The sequence below is a fragment of the Thunnus thynnus genome, chromosome 1 (assembly GCF_963924715.1).
Source record: "Thunnus thynnus chromosome 1, fThuThy2.1, whole genome shotgun sequence".
Lineage (NCBI taxonomy): Eukaryota > Metazoa > Chordata > Actinopteri > Scombriformes > Scombridae > Thunnus > Thunnus thynnus.
The window spans coordinates 30791460-30815463 of record NC_089517.1 but is presented as its reverse complement, the minus strand read 5'-3'; the positions used below and the strand labels follow the sequence as shown (position 1 = coordinate 30815463).

The 24004-nt window shown below is 39.7% G+C and overlaps 1 protein-coding gene across 3 annotated transcripts in view; it reads left to right on the top strand.

Moving 5' to 3' along the window:
* Positions 1 to 22766, top strand: part of LOC137186447 (carbohydrate sulfotransferase 8-like) — a 191428-nt gene extending 168662 nt beyond the window's left edge. For all 3 annotated transcript variants that reach the window (XM_067595399.1, XM_067595392.1, XM_067595407.1), the window contains exons 3-4: positions 16190 to 16227; positions 17707 to 22766. In XM_067595399.1, coding sequence (XP_067451500.1) covers positions 16190 to 16227; positions 17707 to 18897 — 1229 coding nt within the window. In that variant the 3' untranslated portion in view covers positions 18898 to 22766. The remainder of the gene's footprint in view (positions 1 to 16189; positions 16228 to 17706) is intronic.
* The last annotated feature ends 1238 nt before the right edge of the window (positions 22767 to 24004 follow it).

The window sequence follows — 24004 nt, the reverse complement described above, 5'->3', positions numbered from 1 at the left end:
TCGGCCTCTCTCCCTCTGCCTCCGTTTTCCTTATTCCTCTCTTGTCGTTTGAGCATTTTCTGTATCTCTCCATCACATCTTTGCCTCTTCTCTCTCTCACTATATTGGTCTCTATTTCCCACTACTCCCCCCTCTCTCTCACTTTGCTTTCTTCCTGTCTTCCTCTCATCTGATTTCACTCTTCGTTTTTCTCTCTGACAAGATATGTTTGCCCTCCCAACCTCATTCACACATGTGCACACACATACACACGCACTGGTGCACACATCCCCCTCTCTCTCTCTCTCTGTCCATCTATCTGGATCTCTACCAGCCAGGCAGTTCTGGCCCGTTGCCTGCCCTCCTTGGGGGAACACAGCTGAGCGGAGAGAAAAGAGGAGCAACGCCTAAAGCCCAGCCTCCTTAACCTTATCATACACGCACACACTGATATACTCATACCACCAGAAATGTGAGGATTTATGCATGAGCATAAGGGACCTTACAACTTGACTAAATTGCAATTTTTACGGCTACATTTCCTGATGAATCACAATTTTCACTGTACCACAAGGTGAAAGGAAAGGATGCATTTATTTTCTCTACTACTGGAACTTTTGATTGTACAGAATTGGAACAATTTAACAAACTGGTCTTGCAGAAAATTCAAGGTGTATACAGCATTTGTAAAAGATGGCAGTGATGTGCCTCAGCCATCCCAATAGTGGTAACGGAGCGGACAGCTGCCTTCTAAAAGGTGACATTTTTTTCTAGTGAGGGAAGTGCTGCTTGGCAGATCGCTTGGACGCCAATTCAGAAAGGTCTTGGTTTACATTTTCAAGTGCATTGTGAAAAATTTTGAGAATCTCTTGCTCTAAATGTCAAATGAAGCGAGAGTTAATAATATTTGCAAATCAATGGATTTCTTTGTGGCAGAGGATTGGATGGTGCTCTCCTTGTTTCCTTATTTCACAGAATATTCATTCAAAGTTATTAATGCAAAGAAAGATAAGCTTAGAGTTTTATACCTGTGTGTGCAATTAAGATAGATCTGGTATAGTGGCTAAAAGGAAATATCACCGTAAGCAATACTTAGACATTGCATTAAAGTTAAATATAAGAAAAGAAAATGTTCTTCGGGCACTCTTAGGCAGAGCAAGGTGAGATTTTATTTCAAAAGCCTTTATTTTATCTGACATATTGGTGAAAGCACCAACCAGTTTTGACTTTACAATGTCTTCATCAGGGAGGACATACTAGTATTACTATCACTACTTCCTCCTTGATAACGCCTCTCCTTGCACCTCTCAATGTGAAATTGAGTGAGTACTTGACCTCTTCCTTTTTCTTTGTAACAGGAGGTTAATTATGTTTATCTTTAACTGTGTGAAGAAGAAATAATACATGATTAATGTTATTGATTACACCTGTGCTTTTCCTACTATGACATGTCAAAATGCCTGGTGTGAAAAAGATCTAGGGAGGCTAATGTTAGGAAACTTTAGATAGATATCTGTGTGATTCACATTAGTGATGACTCTACGTATGTTTTAGCATTTCAGTGGTATTCGAAAAAGTAAAACAAAAAGAGTACCTCAGCAGGAGACATTTCCTTCCACTCGCTCTCATTCACTTTGCCTAATGATGATGTCTTGAAATTGCCACTAGTCCTACAAAAGGTGCTCATATTTTTGACTTTTGTCTCACTTTAAATTACACTCATGTCCTATATTCAACATTATCATCTAATGTTAAAGGGTATGAAGTTTTGTGTTTTCGGAAATTATTACTCCTATTTTCCTTCATGTAAATGTAAAATCACAAAATGTAGGATTGTAATGAATCAGTTACATACCAGCAGGTATAAAAACACACACACATACAGGGTCATCCTCTCAAAGCCCAGCGAGTGATCTAGCTTATCAGACACACAGAGGTTAACACGGCATTAACACATCTACAACAATAAAAGCAGAAAACCTGCCCTCTACTTGCAGCCTGTGGGGTAAACCCCCAACCTGAAGTGGAGAAACAAAGAGTATTATGTGAACACACACAAACATAGGTACTGTATGTATGCATGCATACACCTGCTGCGTACCTGCTCATAAACTATGCACATATACAAACAAACATAAATGCACCTACTCACAAATGCCAGCAGCAGCAGTGGGCGGTCCCCAGTGAGGCAGGAACACACTAATGAATAATGACAGGGTTTGACAGCAGGAGAGTGAGCTGAGTCACTCTGGGTGCGCAGGCAATGAATAAAAGAACGGGAGTGCTGTCTGAATATCCCTCACTGACTGGATTTCCTTTGATACCATACTATTCCTGCCAGTCTCCCTTGGTAATCCTGCTCATTACACTGTGCTGTCCCTCTACTCTGAGATTAGCAGCAGCAGCCAGTATGAGAGGAGAACAGGAGGGATAAAAACTCACTGGCTAGCCAGCACTGCCATAAAGGTTGTAAGCAGTACCGGTAGTTGTCTTGTCTGTGTCTTGATGATTTCCCAAGTATTCAGCTCTCACTGTAGACCTGACACACAAACACACGCTCTGATAAATTATGTTTCAGCATCCCTTGAACATGGCAGCCTCTATTGTCCAACATGTACGAAATATCCTATGCTGCTGAAATTTATGTGATGTTTTTGTTGAAGGATGAGGGGTTTTTTTTCCCCACCAGAACTACAGAGTCTTGCTGTTTTGCTCATGTGTCATCTGCTGATAGGAAGATTCGCTCTTTTCACATCAGAAGCCTTGAATCTATACTGTTCAGTGAAAGGAACCAATTAAAAAAGTTCTGTGAAACATATCATCTCACTGCTTTTTGATTTTGGTTAGTGCTGTTTGACAGGTGCACTTTCAGACTGAATTACTCGCTGTTGCACTTCTTGCATCAGCTGATAACAGGAAGATTGGCTCTCTGAAAACTGTGTGAAAGCTGCCAGTCATATCATCCTATTGTCCTAAGATGCATCTGTCCCACTGAGTTAGGTCCAATTAAAACCATCAGCAACCCTCAGCTCTGGCCAGCATTGGCTTGTTCTTCACAAGACTGCAGTTTGGCCAAAATCATCATTTGTATTGCTCCAGTCTGTTCTCCCAAAGCCTCAGACACTAACAGCTCTGACAAAAGGCCAGATGTCGAGTTTGTCTGATTAACCCACTACTTCTTTAGCTAGACAACTTGTGAAATCTATTCCAAGAATCTGCATTTTTTCCCCCCCTCCCATTCCAGTCGGACACACTAAATGTTGAGCTCTCTCCGTCAATGTCACATTGACACATAAATGCTATTCCAATTATTCTGCGCCCTCTCTGCTTGCTGTCAAATTACCAGCGCTGGGAGCGGAGCATGGCTCTCACAGCACCTCTCTGGCATTTTCCCTGACAGGGAGAAGAAAGGAGCCTGAGATAGCAAAACGAGGGAGAGCTTTGGGCTCAATGAGCATTTTAAATGCTGAAGCCAGGTAATCAGACAGACTCAGGCTGAGACAAGGAGAGAGCTGTGGGATCGAAGACATTTTGCCACGGATGGTTTTCAGCTGATTTTCCAAGCAAGACTGTAGTTTATGAATACCTGACCAGGTGCTTCACATACAAGGCACTTAATAAAATTTAAAGGTGCAGTGTGTAGAATTTAGGGGCATCTAGCGGAACGGACTTGGCAGAAATGGAATATGATTTTAATAAGTATGTTTTAATTAGTGTATAATCACCTGAAATAAGAATTGTTGTATTCTCGTTAACTTGGAATGAGCCCTTTATAACTTTCACAGAGGCCACCATGTTGCATCACCATGTTTGTACAGTAGCCCAGAATGGACAAACCAAACACTGGCTCTAGAGAGGGCCTTTATACACAGTTAGAGTGGAAATGGGAAACTCTCCTGTAGTGTTTCTGAGCACAACATAACTTCCAGGAGTTACGTAGCAATCAGTAGAATCAAGGCTTTATTAAGCTTGTGTAACAATACCTATGTTGTATAAAAGTAAATTTAAAAAAATCATAAAGAGTGTGAAATTACATATTTTTGCTGCAGATTTCACACAATTTTTGGTTATTTTGAAGCTTGGTACCTGCCTGAGCACTGATGCTCTTAGTCATTTTTTGTTTTGTTTGCTCCACAATAGGTAGAGCAGAAGGCTGGCAGTCAGCAGCATGTAAGCTGCAGCAAAAACAAGCTGTGTTTCTTAAATGACACCTCAGCTCTGGGGACCTTGGGGCAACAGCCACCTGACGTGTGTAAGAGTTATTTCAGGCATAAAGGAGTGTCAGTCAGTGCGACAGCCCTTTGCAGCATTCACACACAGACGCACACACACACACAACTCTCATTAGCACAGAGCTGTAGAAGGGTTGAGTAAGTGCTGCTCTGTTCGGATGTTCACACACACTTCACTGCCTGTCAGAGCCCAACCACACAGAGTACTGTGGAACGAGAGGTTTCTGTAAGAAAAAAAAAAAAAAAAGAAAGTGTCTAAGGAGGAAACTTTTACCATCATTATTTTCATCTTTATTACTGTGCAGAGCTGAAGACAGGGATAAAAGTTGTAATGGTGCAAATTTTGTAGGCGTGTTATGTTTATTTGGTGCTATTTTTATTGTTTTGGTGGTTATCATGAACATAGCTTGGGAGCGACGCAGAGGGCACAGACAGGAGCAAGAGGAAATTATAGGTTGGAAGCTGGAGGCCAGAGGTGATGCGCTGGAGAGCAGTGGAGTGGAGGAGAGAGAAGAGATAAGACACTTGGGGGAGGATGGAGTAAAAGACCAGCATCAGGAAGGGGAAAGAATGATAATGGAGAAAAAACAGAATCGAGACCAGAGGCGAGTAAGAACAAAACAGGAAAGTGCTCGAGGCTGATCAGGAGTTTCTATGAAGGTCTGGAATGGTTTTGTTTGTGGGATGGTTGGAGCCCAGAGGTGAGCTAGCAGGCATGTTAAGAATGCAGGACACTGGCAGAGAAATAAGGTTGCTTGGAGGAGTGAATTCAGGTGCTGGTCCTGTTGTCTTCTCTTCCTTATAATTTATGTTTGCTCATGACAGCTAATCAATCTCTACTGTTTACATTTCAGTGTCAAGGAGACTTAAGATAGAATTGAACAACCTTAATAATCTATGTCTAGGAACTGGATTGGTTTATCTGGGGAGGCTTATGTCATTTTTACTTGCACTACGTGAAATTTTCAGAGGACTGTTCGTACAGGATTAAGGATCCTTGAGACTTCACTCAAATTATTACTTGTTGACCAGATGGATATGATCTGCTCTTTTCTCTGTATGCTGACCCTCACTAAACAAGCACAGCCACTAAAATGTAATCTCCAAAAATTCATTGCTAAACCACAAGGGAGATGCTGCAGCTTATCATCACTGTGAGATTCCATTGCTTTTACCAAATCGTCTTGTTTTGACAAAAAAACAAGGTAATCTGTTTCTTCAGAGAGTTCTTTCTGAACTCATAAAAAGGATCAACAGATTAAAGTTGCACTGGGTCACAATTCTGTACGTCTTTGGTAATAATTAAAATTATATGGCATAGTCGTAGTAAAACTAATCTAGTTCAAATAGAGCTTAAGCCCTATTAGCACAGAATTAATATTGGCCAGGATGGTCCAGTGATTTGTAAAATATGCAGAGATTCTCTGTGACTTTAATTGGTATGAATTTGCTCTCTGTACATAATAAAACTGTATAAATCTTAAATTACAACCATATTTTATTGAAAGCTGGGGTCCCCTGATAAAACTAATTGTATGCAAATTGACTTTTTGAGATTTTTGGAGGGGAGAAGGGGGGTGATTTCTTTTCCACCATCTTCCTTTAGCTAACACATATTCTATATCTTTCCATTCTTCAGAAGCGGTTTGCTTTCTGTAAAAGTTATGAATGTATTTTTGGTGCAAAATTCTAGTTTTTCTGAAGTGTTTCAGAAATTGTTATTGGTCTTATGTAACTGTATCTGAGAATCAATAAGTCTCAATTATCACCTAAAATGTTGAAATACAGTTTTCATTTGAAAAGTGTACTGAGTTGGCTGAACTGATGAAAAGTTATCCATCCTTATTTGGGGACACACCTTCAGAAACAAATCTGTTTGAACATGACATTGATGTGGTCGATGCAAAACCAATTTGTCTCGGAAGAGAAGTGAAAAATAATCAATTTTGAAGTTCATGCTCAATACCAACATTGCTGTACCTTCCTCCTCTAGTAGGGCTTCTCCATTTTGCTCACTGAAAAATAAGATAAGTCACCAAGATGCACAGACAAAGTAAATGCTGTGACAAAGCCTGATTCTTATCAATTGAAGACTATTGATCCAGTTGCGTGCTGCAAAATATATAAGTAAATTTGATCAATTAAAGAGGCACTAGCAAGTGCCATTAACCCCAAGAGCTCATACCACCATCTGTCCTGCTCGCAAATACTGTCTAATAGTTTTGACTCATGAATAGGGTCAATTATGGTCTTTATTTGGTCCACCCTGGTTGCTTTGTCGTGCTCTGTTCCAGTTCTGTCAGCTCCCCGCTTGGATAAGCCTTTCAAGCTTCACATGGATGCCAGCTATATTGGAGCTACTTCAGTCTGACAAACTAGGTATTGAACACTCAGTTAGCTTCTTTTCCAAGAAGTTCAACTCCTACCAGCTGAATTACTCAGTGGTAGAAAAAGAAGCGCTGCCGTTAATCTTGACTTTGCAACATTTCCATGCCTACTTTGATTCTGGGATGCCAAGTGTTGTGTACACTGATCGAAACCAACTCACTTTTGTGAGCCAGGTTATGAAAACAGCGAGTGAACACTGAAGCCGCTGATTTACTGATGTTTTGAGGCGGCCCCTAACTATTCATTTAGTATTCAGCCACGGTCCCTATGCTTTACTCACATGTCTGGACTCATCAGTTGCTGCTGTAATCAGCAGTGCTCTGACAGGAAAACAAGGGGTGTGTAAGAGAAGGTGAAGCTAACTCAAATGAGAGGCCAGGGTAAACAGTGACAGGGCCAATTCCAGTTCCCAATCTCACTGCAAATAGAGGTGAACGGGAGCACGGAGGCTTAACGAAGACATAGCAGCATCTGATCACAACACCTCAGCGCGCCTCCAGTGTACCAACAGGTCATGATAAAAGGATTTGGCATTGACTTTAATCTTGAAGAAATGAAAAATTGTGGAAAAAAAGACTTAAAAGAGGTCATCAAACAAGCCATTTAATCCCTCCCAAAGCCAGTGCATGAATCTCTAAATGGCTTTGGTGAAAAGAAAAAAAGACTCTAGGGGTTTTAAATTATTTATTTGTTTGGAAGGTATAGTCAAAGCCAGCACCTCCAGTTGGATAAAAGGCACCAGGTCACTCTCAAGACAAAGAAAAATTATGAAAACTGTTTTCCTACAATATAAGACAGGACAGAGATGTTTTCTTTGTAGCTGATGCCAGAGTGATTTTTTTTCAGTTGATGTCACTTTTAGCAAATAATGTAATTTTGTACTTTAACCAAAGAGATATAGTATCATTTAATTAAATTTGGTAGTTTTTATTTTCATCCATTTCACTTCAGGCAAATTTAGTCACAATTTAGTCACAAGCACCAGGAGCTGTCCATGGTCCAACAGCAACTTCCTTACACTCACCCCTGTTTAACTGGTGTGTCCTAACCAGCTGAATAAGCAAGGTTTCAAAACATTTGGAGTTCTCATTTGCTGTGTATTTATTCATTTAGAATAATAGAAACATGCAGGTGGGTAAGAGGAGTAAAGCTTTTGCTGAAGTAGTTTCTCCTGTACATAATTGTCCTGTATTAGTGGCGGAGTGGAAGGAGAATAAAGTGGTAAAGTGGTACAAATCAATTACAATTGTGTCTGCTTCCCTTGTTTTTAGGAGGTGATTTCAAGTAAATGGGGGTGGGGAGACCATTCAAATGGATACATGAAATTTCAAGGAACTATATCCAGTTTGTGATTCTATAGTAGGACAGAATATAGTAGATTACTGTCTGGTATAGCAGGAAGAGGTGTGGCTTAACTGATATTTAGTTTGCAGGCAACTAAAAGTTGTTGTTGGCAGTGCCATGTCAATGTCCATGATGAATTGGTTATAAATAAAGTAACATCAATATATGTGAATGCATACAACCTCCTCTCTCTCTGAGAGTGGAGGTAGTGGAAAAAGCGGAGTTGGGTAATGGGGGAACTAATTAGCATTTCCTTGCTTTAAGAGACAGTGAGTTAAGGAATGTATTGCAGAAGTCCATAATTACTAAGCCAATAATGGCTGCATCATCTGCACAGTTTCAGTACTTGGTAACATAGTGTCTACTTTTACAGTCATCTGTGCACACTGTGTAGAGGAATAGACTGAGGACACTGCCCTGTATGCATGGGTATTGATGATGACAGAGGTGGTGAGTATGTGTTCAGGCTTTACAGATTGTGATCTGTTGCTTAAAAAAATCATGAATTCTCTGGACAAGTGGGGGAAGAGAGTTAGCCTCGGTGTAGTTTCTGAATTGTCAGGTGCCATTGTCTTGAACACAGAGCTGAAATCAATGAAGAGTAGTCTGGTGTGGTTATCATGGGTGTCTGGGCTGTGCAGGAGTGAATGCAGCAGGAAAGCATCAACATCATTTTCGCTTTTCTTCTGCTTATACGGAAACAGGCTTTTGCACGAAAAAACTAAAGCGTAGCATAGCTCTTTGTTTACTCACCACAGGATACTGATTATTAAATGGGTATTTCATGCTATTTTAATTGAGATTTAAACAGGCAATATATTTATATTGTCATAGCTAAAGTAGATTTCTGAATCATGGCTTAACCTTTTGAGGTGTCATAAGAGTTTCCAATAAGGGAATATTCATATTAGGCCAAGTTATTTTGGTGGGGGGCCAGATTTGTGACTATTATTATCCCATATATTATAGATTATTATTATTTTGAGAGTAATGTAATTGCCAAATTATTTTCACGGTCTACATCCTTGTATTTCTTCTTTATGTAGTACTGTACTGTTGGTTGGTCCCAACTGCAGCTCTCCTCACAGTCTGTCTTCTCTTCCCCTTTGAGTAGTCGACTCGGTGCTCAGGCTGTAGACACATGAGAGCACATCACTTCTCTCATGTCATCATCAGCTCTATTGAATCCCCTTCTTTATCTTGCTGTACCTGTGCAAGTTCCAGGACGGCATACAGCAACACTGCCTACAGATTTGACTGTGTGAACTCTTTTCATAAATGTCTGGCTTCTAACCAGCAAACTTTCAAAATCTCCACTTAGACTTTTGTGAACTTTTTGTATCCCTTTTGGCTTCCTATTTTCAGCAGCAAAGGAGTAGCTCACAAAGAGAGTACTGCAGTGCGCGCCTAGGTCAAGAGCTCTGCAGTGTCTAAATAAGATATGTGCCAATTAAAGCCTGCCGCGCCTCGTCTCAGCCGAGATAATTCACTTAACCCCGGGCTTGCAGCTGACAGGCAGTATTTGTTTACACATCCCTCCTCATGCAAGCAGCCAGGGCCCCTTCCTCTACATGGCATTAAAACAACCCGCCTCCCACCACACCCCCACATACAGCTCTCTGACTCTCTGTTTCCATGGAAATCTGCCCAAGGAAGTCTTTGCATCTCCTAACCTTGAAAGTACCCCAAGTAGGCTCGACTCTGAGAATATATTGTTGTCAAAATGAATTGTCATAACACCACATTTGATATCCTCTTTGAGCAACTTCCTATCTATGTAGTTCATTATTTCCCCTCCCGCTGTGTTCAGTGCCTAAGTTACCAGAGTGAGAAGAGAAGTTAAAGTTGCACACAAAAAGAAGCCCAAGATAACACAATTTGGAGCAAATTAAAGCATGAGGCAGATTATTATAGCTAGCTACTTTATTGCCCCCCAGTGACCGTTTCCTTTTATCGTTCAGTGCAGTTTCACTTTTTTTTTAGCTCTATATGAAGGGTTTCATTCCTAAAGCACTATACAGTGTGTCCATTTAGAGTGAGGAAAATCTCACTGCCTCAATTTCATTAATTACTCTGAGATACAGAGGATCCTGTCTGTGAAAAAGTCTATAAAAGTACCATAAAAGGTAGCCTCAGTACTTTTGAAGTTTTCATATATATACCACTTCAGCCATTCATGAACTCATACGTAGGAGTGACGTTATGGTATAAGTGCTGATGCATGAGCTGAGCAGATGCACTGCCTCAGAGAAACAGAGAAAAGTGCTCTGAAAATAGTGCAAAGGTGTTAATGCAGCACCACAGCTTCACATCATAAATAGTCTTCCACTGAGCTCAGTTTTTATCTCACTGAATGTTGATGTCGTCTTTGTAGGTTTAGCTCTAATACTGACAATTATGAGCCAACCTATGTGTTATTTATGGTGCATGGAGGCCACACTGAATTAATGTGACAGGGGGATTGCAGGAAGTGTCCTCTTTTTCATTTGAATTTCAAGTAATGAGAGAGCACATCCCTGATGATTTGAGTCTTCTCAACATTTGGCCTTGATGTGGGGTCAGAGGTGGAAGGGGAGCCCACACATGGCATTGTGAACCTCATGTAATTTATGGATTTCACTAATAACTCTATCCTCATGTGCACCCTCTGAGGTGCAGTAAAAAGGAATTGCGCTGAGGAGGTCAGAAGAATGTCATGATGAGGTTTAGGAGGAGAGCTTGAAAGGCAGGTTAACACACCGCTGTAGTAAGCCACTGTTTACAACACTACATTGCCCTTCATCATGAAAATTACCAGACATTATATTTAACCGTTCACAGAACCTTAATGTGAATACAGCACAAATGCACTAAAATAAAAATGTAATCATGCAGATATTGTCAGCATCTTATACCCTCTTGTGTTTTGTTTTTTTTTTGTCTCATTCTTTCATTTGACTTTTGTCAGGCTCTCATAAATGTACTATAAAGTCATAGTGGCATATCATTAATAAGTTTGGCTTCATTAAGTATAATGTAGCTTTAAAGGAGCATAAAGCCATCTATGACCTTTCTCAACCTCTGTAGCAGAAAGGAATACAGTAGAATTAACAGAAGTCGCCTTCCTGTACAAGTCCAAGGGAAAGGCCCCCATTCCACAACCTGAACCATAAATCTTAAGCCTGTAATTATGCCGTGCTTGAAACAAACAATAATATTATCACACTAATAAGGTGTAATTAGGACAGAGAGCCAGAAACAAAAATGTCAAACGAATACAGAGGCTATCAGCATGCCAAAAGCAGCAATAATGAAACAGCTTTGCCCTCTTCCTTGAGAAAAAGACATTTCAGCTCTGATGCTTTATAACCTTTGTAGGTGGCATGTCTTCTGATGCTAGTTGCTTGGCGTTGTGCTCCGTCAGTTAATAGTCCAGAAGTTAAGAGGAGGAGAGAGCGAATTCCTGTGTTATTATTTGAAAAAGTAAAGAGTAAAAAGTTTTAATTTCCAGGTATCTTAGAAAGTGGAGAAGTCATGTTTAGGTTATTGATTAGCAGATAAACTGTGGTCATTTTATGCAGCATAAGAAAAGTTAATAAGCTAACACAAAGCAACACTTTTGTTAAACTCTAGATACTGTACAATCACAAAGGAGACTGTCAGCCAACTAAAGACAAGAACGTTGATATTGGAAGATTCTGCAAAACCCTGGATTACAGTACATTCAATGACACCGTTCTTATACATCACGCACCAATAATTTTAAATTCTTGCCTTCTACAATATCTGCACATGGCAACTACAGTGTGGTCAAGGTCAGGGAAAGATTGTGGTTATGGTAAATTAAACTGTATTAAGGTATGGTCAGGACAGACAATTAAAGCTCTCAGCTGAGGTCAGGGAAATTATTACAGTTAATAAAAATGCAAATGTTTCATGCAAACTCAGATGTGTTACCCATCCATCCCTTCCCCCTCTTGCCCCCCTCCCCTCCCACCACCCCACACCCTTACTTTTCACCTGTGATATAAATGGCAGACTACTTCCTGCTTTGGCTCTGAACATTGGCTTTAGCAGTGGTGGAGGAAGTGTTCAGATCATTTACTCAAGTAAAAGTAGTAATACCACGATGTAAAAACACTCAATTTAAAGTGCAGAAATACTGTCAGCAAAATGTACTCAACGCTACGACTATAATCAATATTTTTATATTGTTAATTGATCACATGACCACCTGTATATGAAAATAAATACTTGAATGAAGTACCTCAAAATTGCACTTAAGTGGGGTGCCCCAGTGGCTTAGACCATTAACCACAATGTCTCCAGTTCAAATCCAGCTGGGGACCTTTGTTGCATCTCTCTCCCTCATTTCATACCATCTCTCTACTGTCTGTAATAAAGGTATAAAAAACCTCCAAAAAATTGCACCTAAGCACAGTACTTCAGTAAAAATACTTCACTCATTCCTTTCTACTTCTGGGCATTTGACATAAATCATGAGGTGCAGAATCGTCCAAAATGAGTGTAATTCCTACGATACTGGGCTACTGTCAGCCCATGACTCTATTGATTTGAATCCAAGGCCTCTGATACATATTCAGCAGTTCAGAATTAGTATGTGAAACTTAATTATTTAATCAGAATACAATGTCTCTTTTCATACTAAATGCTACTGATTGAGTCTAGTATGGCATCATGGTTCCTACTACTGAAAATAGTTGGAGCAATCTGTGCCTTGTTGTCCTGGTTGCTTTTTTCATTTACAGTGACTGACTGGATTAAAGATGTGATATTGATTAATTTTTGGCCAAACCTACGCTTTGAACTGTGAACACCTAAGGGAATCTTAGAGATTCCAAGCCTTCTTTCACAAGCCAATCTTCAGATGATAATACACACAAATTTTAGACATGGTGCATTTGGTCTTTAGAGAGCCTCTGCAAAGCATACCTTCAATCCCGAAACACTGATTGCACAACCATCACCTCCTCCTCCCCATCAGCTGCTCTCACTGGCCCAGTCCTGGAGGATTTCAGCACCAACTGAAACATCGTTTTATCTCTTACCACAACAAGTTAAAACATCAATGGACCAGAGCTTAAAGCCTAATACCTCTGTTCTCAAGCGTTTTTCCTCTGATAAACCACACCAGCATGCCAGAGCCCTGTATTCCCACACAGAGTCAAGTGGAGGAGAAGCGTGTGTGCAGAGTGCAGGTGTGGGTGGTTTGTTGGGTAGAGAGGGGAGTGCAGCTGGTTGGGGTCACAGTGGCTCAGTGTGCTGAATGACTAATGAAAGGTTTATGGTGGCGCAGCATGACTGCTTAGTCTGAATAGTGGACTGGGGGAGGACACGCCTTGTCTGGTTTCTAGCACCCTCCTGGCCTTTCTCTGGTTAAAAACGGGCATTTAACAAGTTCTGCCAGAACATGGGGGCCACAATCCTTCACTTAACAAGCTCATTATCTCACATTGTTTTTGTCCTCTGCTCCTCCTCGGCGGCGGTGGCAGGGAGAAAGATGTTTGATGTATGTCTCTGTTAGAGAGTTGTACAAGGGTCTTTGAGAGGGAAGGATGATAATGGATCTGCTAATGATGTGGCCCTTGCTTATGTGGATCCTTGCAGTAATGCAGGGTCGTCTGCATGAATATTCAGACGCTTTGTCTCTGGAAGAGAGGTGGATGCTCAAGGTTACTTTAGAGGGCATCAGAGGACAAGGCTCAAGAGTCCATTCTGCTTTTAAATCAGCTTCCATCATCACCAAAATTATAGTGAAATACCTGAGAATCAAAGCAAAACATATCAGAGGCCCTCTCCTGATATGAACCGAGCACTGGATTTAAGAGTTTCCCTGAACCCTTAAGAGCATCTCAAATAAAATACACAAAGCAGAACTACCAGAATTGGACATTTAATGTGTGTGGATTAACAAAAAGACTTCAGCTTTATTGATTGCCTGTTTTCCTCCCATTAACGAATTCCCCATTGGTACATTTATCCTGAATCTCTCCAGTAGTGCTACAGAGCATTTTTTGTGAATGCTACAGTATACAGTAACAGCAATCTGCCTCCAATGCCAAACCATATCTTGGAAGAAACATTCAGGTTTATATTATCATTTTAAAAAACATTTCGGAAAAGTTTTGGTTTCTTCCATAGCCACTACATCTGTATGTGGAATTACCAGAATGAATTTTCTGCATCTCACTGGATGAAACCTCAGTGTTAACAATTTATCACTGTTTCGCTGCACAGCAGTAAAAATCAATAGCATAGTTATACTGAGTGGAATTGACTGAGTGTGAAATTGCAATCAAACAACAACTATTACCCTCAACCAAATAGATACTACAGAGATAAATGATGTTTACAAATCCCCTTGAAATTCCGTTTACATTGTTATATTACTTGTTTGAGTTACAATGTTCCTCTCATGAAATGTGATTTTGGCTCCCATCTTGGGAGCATATTGCATTTTCAAAGCCCGAATTCAAACTCTGTAACTGCTTTTTAAGCCTAGATTTCTCTAATCACATCAAGCCATGTCAGACTCATTTTCAAAACAACTTTAACAAGACACCTTTTGTCACTGAGTGCTGAAAAGAACAACTGTGTGTCCTGTATGCTCAGTTCAATGCCTTGGGCTTGAATCTAATTTAGCCTTGTTACATTTCATTTCTTCTGTTTCTCAAAGCCTTTCCCTTTTCAGAACAAAGGATGTAAATAAAGGTCAAATATTCAAGAAACTAAATAATGTATTCCATCATATATTTTTGTCCTGAATTCTGTCAGTGGTTCAGCAGACTGACACATTAAAGGCTTTAAAATTTAAGGTGAGACATTGAGTGGGGAAGTGCTATCGTATTGACATCAACAGCTGTGACAAATTTGTAACAACAGCCAGACAAAACACCTCTAGAAGGAACCAATTAGACCTTTGGAGATTTCAATTACCACCTTGATGGGGTTTTCAAGATCAATAACCAAGCGTGTATCTTGACAAGATGGTCAGAGCTACAAGGGGCTTGCATCGCTTCATCAGTTCAGCAGACACTAAAAGACTGTTGCTATTGTCGTCCTTCTATGTGTTTCCCTGGCAATGGCATCTCTGTGTGCTGTAATAAATATTCATGCATTTTATATATACGCCAATGTAAACTGATATTAAAGATCCACATCCTACATGAGCTATCATTAGGGTTAGGAGATCAAATAGCACAGCAGCACCTAAACAAGATTAGAAAATGTCACACGCCACCCCTTTAGCCCCCTCCTCTTCTTATCCCTCCTCCGTCTCTTCCTCCAGCGTCTGGTTCAGAAGAGTGAAGACAAGTAAAGATTCAACACACAGAGCCAGACACCAGCACAGAGCTCTCCAGCGCATACTAATCTAAAACAACATTGCATCTGGGCAACATGTTTTATTCCCTCCCCACCGAGGCGTGTTTAAGTGTGAGATAGGGCTCTGCAGATCTCATCACTTAGGGAAGGTTGTGGCCTGCATCTACAGCCCTCCCTCCTTCCCCCCTGTGCAGGTTCCTATCACTTCCACCCTCAAATTGGAAGTGACAGGCCACTCAGGCAGAGGTGTCTGCGCTCCCCCCATCAGCAGCCATGCAGCCCCACTCAGAGCTGTCATCCTGATTACATGTCAGCAGGATGGGGGGACCTAAGGAAAGGAGATGTCCAGCTGGAGACAGACCACTAAACACATCGTCTGTCCTGCTGCCTCACATCTGCCAATACACATACCACCTATCCCCAAGGCTGCCACAAAACCAATCTGGATGTCTCTATCACTCTAGAAATTTTACAAACTGCAACTTTATCTTTGTGTGTCTCTCTGTCTTTCTACTGGTCTGCAAACTATAACTATTTCATTTCTTTCTGTCTGTCTTTCTTTCATTCTCCTCCTAAATTTAAACAAATAACGTTGCATTTACCTCTTTTGCTTTTTGCTTTATTTTTTCCTCTCCCTGTCTCATCCTCAGTGCTTACTACTGGGAGCACCGACTCATTTACCAACTTTTCATGCTTGTGGCAGCTCATTACACAGATAGAGCTACCTGTCTTCCCTCTGTGGACTAGTGGAGCAGTGGTGGCTTGCTGGGGTTCAGACGTAGATGTGCTAAATGATAGGAAGCATTAAATTATTGGTGCCTCTGATGCATCGGAGGCGCCTAACACTCTTCCACAAGGACAAAAATACGTGTTGTTTACTTAAGTGTTGATTTTCTTGTCTCTTTTCTCTTCTCTCTCCCCAGGCGTGAAGCTGGGAAGCACTCCACGGCAGTCCAGAGAGGTACGTGTTTACTCCACTTCTCCCAACACACAGATACGCAGGTTTCTCCCACCTGTTATCTGTTGCAAAAAAGTGATTGTCAGCCTTGTACCTCTCAGCGTGTCTGATAGCATCTGTGAAGAGAGTCTGACCTCACACTGTGCATTCAGCCAGTCGGCCACAATCGAACCATACCTAGTCCCTCAGGGAGTGATCACACCTAGAGGTTTTTATAATTATTATTATTATTTCATCTTCCACTGTAGAAGCTTCCTTCCTTGAATGTATGTTTTTGGTTTGTTTCCATCCATTCCTATTAGTTATTAGTTAACCAACATTCATTAACTAAAGGCACAATGATTCATAAGGAGCTCATTTATTGCAATAAGCTTTTTAAGCATTGGTAACTACTGCATAGCAGTAATGGCTGGCTATGATTATCTGTCTGTTTGTACCAATACAACTTTGCATTTTGAGGTCAGTTCCTGTATTTTTGGTACAACAGCAAGTTTGAATGGAATTGTTCTCATCTGCTCTAATGAAACAATATTAAGCTCAATGGTATGAATAAAAAGATACAGGAGTAAATTGTGTCCTAAATTGAACCAAGCCTTTATCATAGCATTGACTACAAGGTTCAGATAGTAGAGGAGAGTAACATCACTTTTGACTCCAAGATAATCCATAAACTAGGTTTCTATGTCAGACACGTAGCACTCATACTACTGTATGTTCTCTGAGCTGACCCCAGATTGCTCTCATCTGCTGTGATCATCAGCACCAGAGACTTGCATCAGAGCAAACCCTGAAGAACGTGACGTCTGGCATATAGGTTGCTGCTCTGCGCTCGCCTTGCACGTTAAACAGACAGGGAGGAACCACTCCTTCCTTTTTTCCCTCCAGATGTCCCTGCAGATGAAGGGATATGGCCATTTAAGTCAGGGGGGATGAGCCAAGATTCATGATGGTCTCATCACCTTGTCTGTTGTAAAATTAAAATTATACATCCAGTCCATTGGCTTTATGATGCCATTACAGCATTTAATTGAAATAAAATGTCAGAATGCATGATGGCCTTGGGCATCTTCTGATGGTAATCACGTAGTAGATGATTCTAATTTAGATTACCCATTAAGTGTTTATAAGACATTTATATGATATTACAGCTGAGTTTATTGATAGGTCATGGATGGCATCGGCCAGTGTGTGGCATTTGCCTGTAACAAAGTTGGACTTTTTTTAAGGCGTAGTGAAACAGTACCATCAAGTGGCCTTTTTTGAGTACTGAAGGCAACATGTGTGTCAAATGTGGTTGTTCAGTCAATTGTTTTTGGTAATAAAGCTCAGATTTACTTCCTTATTAAGCGCAAAAAAATGCATAAATTCTATGTTCTTGCACAAATACCCACATTATCACCTGAAAATGTTGTTTGTTTGTTTGTTTGGTCAAAACACATGTCTTCCGCTGTCTACTCTAACCTGTGCTGTCATTGTTTACAGACTCTTTCCACTCAAGACAGAAGGAGAGGCAAATCTGACAATTATCAGGACCTCCAAACAGCAGAAGACATCTTGTCCAGCCCAATCCCTCCAATGCAGTTCCCACACTTTGAGAAGAGTGGACAGATGGCCACCCCTGGGTCTCCGGAGCAGGACATAGGCTTGATTCGTGTCTCCAAAAGACAGCGCAAACTGCTGAAAACTACCCCTCCGATCCATCACACCACCAATAATGTTTCTTTCTCCTCTTCCTCTTCTTCCACATCTTCCTCCTCATCTTCCTCATCCTCAGTTTTGTCCTCCTCCGCCTCAGTGTTGTCCTCCTCTGCCACAGGCTCTTTATCCCTTGAGAGGTGGAGAAAGCTCTCCAATATCCTGGAAGCACGTCGACAACTGATGAAGGAGATGTGTGCTAAGTACAAAAGCAGCATCTCCAGGACTGTCACACGTCATCACGTGAAAGACATCTTTGTTGAGGACAAGTACAAGTTGTTGTACTGCCAGGTACCCAAAGCAGGCTGTTCCAACTGGAAGAGGACCCTGATAGTGCTGGCGGGCAAGGCCTCCGATATTCAGAACCTTAAACACGACACAGTCCACAATGGAAACCATCTCAGGACGCTTAACAGCTTTGACCAAAAGGGAATCATGTACCGTCTGAAAACCTACACCAAAGTCATGTTTGTCCGAGAGCCCTTGGAGAGACTAGTGTCTGCTTACAGGGACAAGTTTGAGAATCCCAATGACTACTACCACTCCCTGTTTGGGAAACCCATCATCAACAAGTACAGGGTGAATGCATCCAAGGCAGCCCTGGAGACAGGCAACGGGGTCACATTCCATGAGTTTGTCCAGTACCTGCTGGACGTCCACCGACCTGTGGGAATGGACATCCATTGGGAGCAGGCAAATCAGATCTGCAACCCTTGTCACATAGACTACGACTTTATCGGCAAGTTTGAGAACATGGAGGAAGAGTCCAACTTTCTCCTGCGACTGACTGGGGCGCCACCCAACGTCAGGCTGCCCAGTTTTAAAGATAGGAACCCAGCCGACAAGAAGACCTCTACGCCAATCACACAAAAATACTTTTCACAGGTCAGCATGTTGGAGAGACAGCGAGTCTATGACTTCTATTACATGGACTATCTGATGTTTAACTACTCCAAACCTTTTAAAGATTTATATTGACTGACTCCTGTCAAGACTCTTCCCCAAACACAGTCACATTCCACTACTTCTACATCTCTACCACGATAGTAATCTTACCAATATAAGGAGGCTCACTCATATACCCACATGGATCTTTGCATCTAAGCAGAGAGATCAGAGACCAAACTTCCTCTGAATTTGGCTGCTTTTTATGAATAAATTTCTACCAGATTACAGTATCTCAAATTTTTAACAACTATGTAATGAAAAAGTTCATGTGATGTAATAAATACTCTAACTTGTCCTGGAATCAAGGTATTTATTCACAAGTAGCACACATGGTGAGGTTGAATTTTAAAATCATAAATGTTATGCTTCAAGAATAATTAATTATTGTTCAACAGGCTTTAAATTATGCCATACTGTGAGTCAAATAGCATTTGCAAATGCATTTTAAGGTTTGATCCAACTTAAGCACAGCTTGTGTGTGATTTGATATAGGTTCCAGTCACATTCTTAAATTCAGAAGTTATTTCGGTAACACTTTATTTTACAGGTCCTTTCATTTTAAACTAATTTCCTAGAAAATTTAGTAAGTAATTTGGAATTATTTAATGGTAGAACATTACTTCTTTAGAACAGAGAGGGAGGTGCAATTTGGTACAAATTATTAGAAAAAAAAACAAAAAAAAGTGTTAAGTTGGTTGAGTTGATAAATACCATTTCTCTACATTAGAGTTCATATGTAGTACATTTAATAAATTAGGCTTTTACAATTCTTTAACAGAAAGACAATACTTAGTTTTCAGTGTGTAGTTTTGTGTGTCAAACTACATATTAGCTTATTGAGTTGTTTCTTAAAACCTCTATAATGACCACATAAAGACAAAGAAATGTCCTAAGGATTAAGTTACACAGCAACTACTTAGGAAATTAGGAAATTATTGATAAAACCTGATGTGTTAATATATCGTTTAACAAACAAAATTACACACTTAAAACTAAGTATTTTCTTTCAGTTAAAGAATTGTCAAGAGTCTAATTTATTAAGAAGTTTTGCAAATTAACAACTGTGAACCCAAATATAATGAGTGGGTACTTACCAACTACACCAACTTGACACTTTTTTCTGTTTTTTCTTATAATCTGTTTCAAATTGCACCATGCTCTCTGTAAAATGCCCAAAAATTAACCCTTAAATACCAGGGAATCAGTATAGAATTAAGGAACCTGTAAAAATAAGCATTACTGTTATTTCAGGATACAGTATGTTATGTGAGCCCCTACCACTCCATGCAGATCACAACAAATCTGAATAATGAAGAGTTTGAAATGTTCAAAATGTGTCATATTAAATAATTAAAATGCACCTTTAAATTAATTACACCCTGACATTTATGAATATAATTGCTTTAGTCCTTGGTTGACTTCAGATGAAGGCTAAGTAATAAACACTAACCCAAATCACCCTCACCCACCACGCCATGTAGTACAATTTGTTTAAATGAACTCTCTGCATTTGTATGTTTTAAATTTGAAATGTTTGCATTTACTATTTGACTTACAGCAGGTTAGGCATCAGTATACCTCTATCAATGAATACTAAAACAGATATTTGATGTAAATGGTTTTACTAAACATAAACCACAACAAAATATGACTCTATAAATAGTTTAAATCTTAAAATGTTAAAAAAGTGCTGTCCGCTCGGAAGCTGTGTGCATTTATTGTAGCATTTTTGTACTTCTAACTTTGTCAGTTAGGTTTGTGTTTTAGTCTAACACATACATATAGTTCCCCCATCACTAGAGGTACTTGGGTGGCGGTTATTTAAAAGCAGGATATCCAACAGGGTACATAATGTCGCTGCCAATATCTCTTAATTCCTGTTTAGTGTTACAGACTTAGTAATCATTCGTACTTACCATAGATAAAAAGACAAAAAAAACACACAAAAACAGATGTTTAGATTTGGTTCCGAACAGTCTAAAATTTTATGATTTGGACATTTAGACAGTGATGAGGAGAAGAAGAAGAAGAGAGCGTGCCCTACCTTCTCCATCTATCGCACAACCCCCCTATCACTAACGGATCTCACACTGTCAGTAACACTGTACCCTCTATACGAATCACATCCAATCTACACCATCATATAGGCTTTTTTCTGACTCTACTGTGTAAAATTGTATTATGGGCATTCAGATGACTATATATTTTTCTATGTATTTCTAAAATATATATATATATATATTCAGTGCTTCTTGGTGAAGTTATGTTTATTTCCTTTTTGATGTCATTGATTGTTCTTTCAGTAATACCAGTGTAGAGTGTCGAATAACTGAAGAGTTTCTTTCCAAAACAAAATATCCACCAGCTGAAAACCACAAGTCTAACTCTCAAGAAACTGACAGACTGCAAAAATTGTGGCACAATTTAAAGAAGATGATAATTAAGTTTGATTGATGAATTGATACCACTCTGTGCTTTAGAGGTATAGCAAAAGATGTTTTTTTCTAATGTAAATGGATATATAACATTTTGGAAATGAGCTCTTTAATTACTTTCCCCTTATCTGTTTGGTCTCTCAATAGGATAATAGACCCTGTACAGATGAGCTGCATTCCACCTACTTACCTATCCCGGCTAATGACATTTTTACCCATAGCAACTCCGCTGTGTGTGCGCGTGTGCGTGTGTGTGGTACTGAATAAGCTGTTAAGAATTTTTACAACATTTTTTCCCTGCAAATTTTGGAAACATATATACACACTGCTAGAAGACACACAATTGCAGGTACAGTACCCTGTGTGTAACATTACTGCTATTTTCCCAATACACCACCCAGCTGGCACTAATAAAACATTTTTCTTAAATACAACTTGAAGCAGGTCAGACCACATAATAATGTGCACTGGTGGAAAGTGCACAGACTGGTAATTCTTAAATCCGAACATTTTTGAATTGGGGATCGATAGGAACACTTTATAATATTAAATATGCCAAAAATACTTAATGTGAAGAAAAAAGGAACAAAAACTGAAACAGAACAATTCACCACACTAATCATGTACTGTAAATCGTCAAGATTATATTGACTAAATGGAGACCTGAGCCAAGGTTTCTCCAAATGAAAGTTTCTTGGTTCACAGTTTAAGCTTACTGTACAGTGATAAGACATGCAGGTGCAATGGAGAGGTGACTAAATATGATGACTATGACACCAAAATAATAGATTGGAATGAATACTTGTGTGAGTTAAATTATATGTTTTGTGACAGATTGATTGATTTATTACTGGGGTGCTGGGAACAACCTGCGGCTTGTATCCTGCAAAGTAGCAGTCAGTATTCAGCTACATGCTTGAAATGTGCATTATGTAACAAAGTACTTTATAAAGAGATGTATTTGCCTGTGGTTAAGGGAAATTCACATTATTTAAATCTATACACACTATAATCAATTTTTGAAGACCTTCAACAATGTTGCTGGTATTACCCTTTCATGGTGATGGTAATTGTATGAACTTTTTTTCATTAGTGTGTTGGCTTTTGCAATTCCAAAATCTAATCTTTGTTTAGGTTGTGGTCAGATTCTATGTAGATATAGCCAATCTCTGGCCAAAAGTGATATTGCATTATGATGAGTATTACTCTTGCAAATACTGCCCCCTTGCTAATAAAGTTTTCTTGGTATGTGGGTGTATGAACAGATTTAAAAGCATAATTACAGTAACAAGTGAATGTATAACTGTTTATTGTTGGTGCAAAAGTGTATAAAATATGATCTTTAAACCCTTTGCCTTATTTTACACTGCCAATCAAATGGTGTATTTCAGGAAGACATTCGTCAGGTGGTCACTATTTCTGGCTGATGAGTGTCTACTAATAAATTGTCTTTAGCATTTTCAACATGCCTCTACTTTTTTTACTTGTAGTTGTGTTGTTAATTCAATTGTCTAAAGTCAAATGTGGTTTATGAACTTTGGAGAGTCAGCTAATGAGCTCCAGGAAGAGAAATGATATTACAAGGCTTTTCTTTGGCTCATTGCTCACTTGAACTTTTATTTTATTACAATGTCCATCACATCTGTTGTATTTGATTGATATTTTGATCATCTTTGGTGTACTGTCTGTATCAGCTGCTGTTATATGTATATACACTGTGTAGATTATTCAGGTTTCAATATTTAGGACACTCAATTCTGACATCCATGGACAATCGTGCACCTTACCACCGTACCAATTAGGGATGTCAGTGGTTAACCATTAACCAGTTATGCATGTCAGTCTATAGGTTAATTTGCATACACACTCCGCTAATGTCCAGACAATTACGTCTTCACAGCATCAGATATTCTCTTTCAATGCATAAAGTACCAGCAGAGACAGTTCAGAAATTCAGTTTCGCTTCAGTTATACAGCATCTTTGGTACCGGTGTAAAATTGACTCCTACACGGAGTGTTGCATTATGGGTTGTTTGTAGCCTTAATGTTACTAGACTAGTGAGTGTCTTAAAGCCTATTTATAGTTAGTGTGTTAGTCAGTCAGCACTAAAAGTGTTTCGTTAGTCCAGTTTAACCTGCGGGAGTTTTGTGTAATGTGTTTTTCTGCCACAGAGGAAATAAATTCATGACGACTCAAGACAAGTCCAAAGCTGACTACTGCAGAAACAAAATGTCAAGCTGCCAAATGCCACTGTCACAGGTGATAAGGAGGTCAAAAAGACAAACAGGCAGTAAATACTTATTGCCAGAGAAAATGATTTTTGACCACTCCCAAGAGCCTGGTAGGAGAGTCTGTGAGTACCTACTATATGTATCTACTAACTAAACTATTATGTATTACATTCAGAAAGTAACTAACATTATTTTTCCAAAAACAGTTGATGGAAAAAGGGGGGGGTCATCTTATATTCAGGCCAATACGCTACTAGCACTATGCTATACCATATTAAGAACAAGCACCCAGCTGCCATGTCTGAGGATGGCTCACAGTCGGAGCCAAAGATCACATCGCTGTTAGCCGAAGGGAGAAAGTGTGATGCACACTGGTCCAAGGCCATCACCCAGTTGGTGCTACGTCACAACTTTTCTTAAATATTAACTGGTTAGTTACCAGTTAACGGATGTCGGTGTCGGTCTTTCGA